Source organism: Monopterus albus, unplaced genomic scaffold (assembly GCF_001952655.1).
Source record: "Monopterus albus unplaced genomic scaffold, M_albus_1.0 scaffold3.1, whole genome shotgun sequence".
Lineage (NCBI taxonomy): Eukaryota > Metazoa > Chordata > Actinopteri > Synbranchiformes > Synbranchidae > Monopterus > Monopterus albus.
The window spans coordinates 1,798,064-1,802,408 of NW_018127883.1; the positions used below are offsets into that span (position 1 = coordinate 1,798,064).

At 41.2% G+C, this 4,345-nt stretch overlaps 1 protein-coding gene across 1 annotated transcript in view; it reads left to right on the forward strand.

The window, feature by feature from the left end:
- dachc (dachshund c) overlaps positions 1-4,345 on the forward strand; it is a gene marked incomplete at its 5' end in the record, with an annotated part of 26,962 nt that overhangs the window by 13,182 nt on the left and 9,435 nt on the right. The window contains 2 exons of the mRNA XM_020600850.1: positions 3,004-3,182; positions 4,007-4,127. Of these exons, the coding sequence (XP_020456506.1) occupies positions 3,004-3,182; positions 4,007-4,127 (300 nt within the window). The remainder of the gene's footprint in view (positions 1-3,003; positions 3,183-4,006; positions 4,128-4,345) is intronic.

Here is a 4,345-nt window from a genome sequence, read left to right on the forward strand (position 1 = left end):
CCAACTGGAAGGGTGATGGTTTGAATCTCGGTGCCTGCAGTCCACATGTCAAAGTGTCCCTGGGCAAGACACTGAAACCCCCCCCCATTGTATTTACTTACAATGACAGTAAATAAAGCTTCTTATTCTATATATATCAACAATTTTTTTATTAATTACAAATGTCCAGTTTGTGCTATTCAGCTGTAAGAATGAATATTTCCTTCAGTTTTAATTTGTTTGCTTATATGTAGATTTCAGTGCGATGCAGGAAATATATCCTCAGTTAGTTATTTGTTCTATAGTCTCAAAAAGTTGCCAGCAAATCATTATTACACATTAGTCATCACATCCACAGACTGTAAACCCAAACCAGCTCTGTTACTCATGCTCATGACATTGGTCTGCCATACTGAGTAACATTAGATCAGGATTTACAGAGAAGAAAAGAGTTGAGTAAGCAGTGTGGTCTCATTTACAGTTAACTGTTGACTTCATTCCTAGAAAGCACAGAATCCACCTCATGGCTACTCATTACATGTGCAAGTGTAATTTTTAGTCATATGTTACTAAAAACAGTTTTCTTTGCTGAACCAAACTGACTGTGCAGCGAAGGAGAGCAGCCAACAAAAGTGGAGCACCAGCGGACGGGCTCAGCCGTACCCTGGATGGTGGAGAGATGAATAAGATGAGAGGCTGAAGCCAAATCAATAGTCTTCTCTCTAATTCACTGTCCTGAATGCAAACGACAAACGCTGGACAATCAATGGCGGAACGGACACATGCACCCATGCACATGCACGCAGGCTATGACACAAACATGAATACACACACACAGACAAATCGGGCACACATCGCCCCCGCTGTTATCGACAGGTTTAAGCGACATCGGTGTGTTTAGACAGATGACAGGGTTTATAGAGGTCTCTGTGGAATACACTGTCAACCTGGGACACATACACTTAACATGTGGAGCATACTGTGAGGTTTTAGGGCAGAAATGAAAACGAAAGTATTCTCCTTATGCTTTTCAGGAATTATAAGGAGACTAAAATGAAATCACCACATGCTTTAAGCTTGATTTTGTGTGTGTGTGTGTGCCTTAAAATGTTACTCTGTACCCTTTGTTTGTAGGTACTCTCAGTCTTAAGCAGTGTTGTATACCATTGTATACGCTCAGTTACAACTACCAGCATCTGTGCGTAGTTAGGCAGCACAGTTACCCCCAGCCATTATCAACCTGTACAACTTAATCACTGTTAATGATAGAGTCAAGTGGAAGCACACACACCGACACAAACACACAATACAGACATATATACACGCATATGCACAATGTGTTTTTTCCATACCGCCACCCACGGCCTTATGGGAAGGATAGGCCCCTATCAGAGCTTTAACCACTACAAAGGCAATCTCAGATTACACACACGCACGCACTCACAAATGCTGAGTGTGACACCTTATGGGCAAGGGAAGAGTGGGGAGCAGCCATTTCTGCATTTAACAAGATCTTCTGGGAAATTTACAGTAACTGTTTGTTTACAGTAATGGTTTGTTTGGATAAACATTAGAGAGGCACTTTGATTTCTGATGTTTTTTAATGAAACGTAAGAGAGTGATGGGAGGGCAGAGAAAGTGAAGAGAGGGGGAAAACAGAATTAAGTACAAGGAACGAATGAGTGAAAATGAAATAATAGAAGGGGGGAGGGGTTGGGGGGGGTGACAAAAGTGGAACGCTGGGTTCTAACCAAGGCTTAATATTTGGAGTTGGCTGCTAGTTGGTTGTTGGAGCATCTGGTTATTTAGCTCCATTCAGATAGATCTTTTGTTTGGATTGGTTTCTGCTCTGGGCAAGTGAGAGACTAATCTGCCAAATGCGCAAAGCGCTGCACATATGTCCAGCGAGCCCGACTCATAAAGTCAGTGCCTCACTCTTTATTTCTTAATTTGCTTTTTTTTTTACCTTTCTTTTCACCTTTCACTTTTTCCTTTTTCACTCCTTCTTTCCTTTCCCTTCTTTATTTGTTCTATTTCATCTTTTCTCTTTGGGTAGCCTCTCTTTGTTTTCCGTGCACTCGTTCTATTATTTGTGACAATTGTGCAGAATAGAGTCCAAGATTTTTTCCTTTGTGTTTATAATTACCCAGCGTGCATTGCTGGCCCAGCACCAGGACTGCCATCAGCTTCTTTTGTTCCACTTCCTCCCTGTGTTTCTTTTGTTTTTCTTTTTCCTTTTATTAAATGATAAATATTTATGTCATTTTCTCCCCCGCCCCAACAGGATTGTTTGCTTCATGAATACAGGGACTGAAACAACCCACTAGGGTGCTGTTGGGAGGAAGGATTTTCTTTAAAGATAGTGGATGCTTGTCTTAAAGGGAGGAGTGTGAACAACAGATTGGCCAGGATAATAAGAGTTTGGTATGAACTGCTGAAAACGTGTTCGTCAAGAACACCGGGGAATTGAAAGAAAAGTTAGCCAGTTTTTATTTTTCTCCAGAGCAGCTGAGCTTGAGTTTTTGCTTGTGACGCTTAGGAAAAGTATTTAAAACATCACACAGCCATCACTGTCTTTGTGTTGTGGAATGCTACTCTCCTCCTGTGCTCATCTTTGTCCGCATTCAACGTCTCTAAGCTGTTGACATGCTCATGCACACACATTTTTGAGCCGTGGTTTAGAAGCAGACCAGTCATCCAGATGATACTGACGGTGTCCAGTTTCCTGCCATCAGAAAACTGGAGACACTGTGGGCGTTCAGTTCAGCACACAGCACAGGACTGAGCAGACGGCAGCCTTTCAGTTGTGACAGATGAATACAACTGAAGCAAAACTGAATGAAGAGAGAGATGAGACCGCTTTCATGGTGGGTGCATGTATAGTGCAGCTTTGATGGCATTTAAACAGAGCTGCTGGTCTGACCTTTGCCATTTGACAGGCAACAGGCTCTTACTGTACTCTACTGTGCTCTTTCTACTTCAATACATCTCTATTTTATTTTGTTTTCTTCTGTTCTCCCCCAGTTCTAGATCAGTTACCCTTCATGATGATGTCACATCCTCTGATACCTGCCAGCCTGGCGCCGGCCTCTGTTTCCATGGCGATGGGCCAGATGAACCGACTGACCACGTTGGCCAGCATTGCCAACGTGGCACAGCTTCACGCCAACCCCCCTGCCAGGGCGCCCACCTCTGTCATTAAGGTGAACTCAGCGGCTCATCATCCTGAGCAGGCAGCAATCATCTGAAGTGCATGTGATGCACAGGAACTCCCACCAAAATCAGTTTTACTTACATAGAAGTGTTGTTGCACAATGGGATATTTGAAAAATAAAAATAAATTGAATAACTTTCTAACTTCCTTTTAATTTCCAAAGATAGATTTAATATCCCTTAAATTTCAAGATTAATTAATCTTTTGATCCTTATGTGTTTCTATGTGTCTTACATTATTGCTAAAAACTGGTAATTGTCTACTGGTGGATGTCCAAGTTCTGGATCACTCCCAGATTGTAATCACTTGTTCCTTGGCTCAAGATCAATCCCATATCTATTTATACATTTTTTTTAGATATTCTGCATACAGGCAGAAACTATGACCCTCTTAGCCAAGTTGTTGACTCTTTAAAAACACTTTCAGTGGTTTTACTCTTAAGACTAATTAAAGGAGACTATATATTGCCAAAATTTTCATATTGTAGGCGTCAGTACTCACAAAGTATTATAACACTTCATGTCCTCATGCAGACCATTGTTTTTCAAACACTGGGCTGGGTCCCAAAGATGGTTTACGAGGTTAATTGAAATTAGCGCAAACTTTTTCTGTAAGCACCAAATAATACCGCACTACTTTGCAAGCCATGTCTCTGAGAAAATTATTTTCCTTTGTGTACTCTGGACCCGACATTGTCTAAAAGATACAAGACGCGAGCCCCTCGATGTGTTGAAAGCTTTGTCTGTCCGGATTTTTAGTTATTACTGCACTTTTACACTTCAACTTTCTATAAGAATTTTTATTGTTTTTCAGGAGCGAGTGCGAGACAGCCCCTCCCCTTCTCCCTCATTGGAAGATGCTCAGATGTCATCCAACCACAGCAGCAGCGTGTCAAGTTCACCCTCTCACACAGAACGCACTGCTGAAACCACAAGTACGTACTTACAGTGGGTACGGAAAGTATTCAGACCCCCTTAAATTTTTCACTCTTTGTTATATTGCAGCCATATGCTAAAATCATTTAAGTTCATTTTTTTCCTCATTAATGTACACACAGCACCCCATATTGACAGAAAAACACAGAATTTTTGACATTTTTGCAGATTTATTAAAAAAGAAAAACTGAAATATCACATGGTCATAAGTATTCAG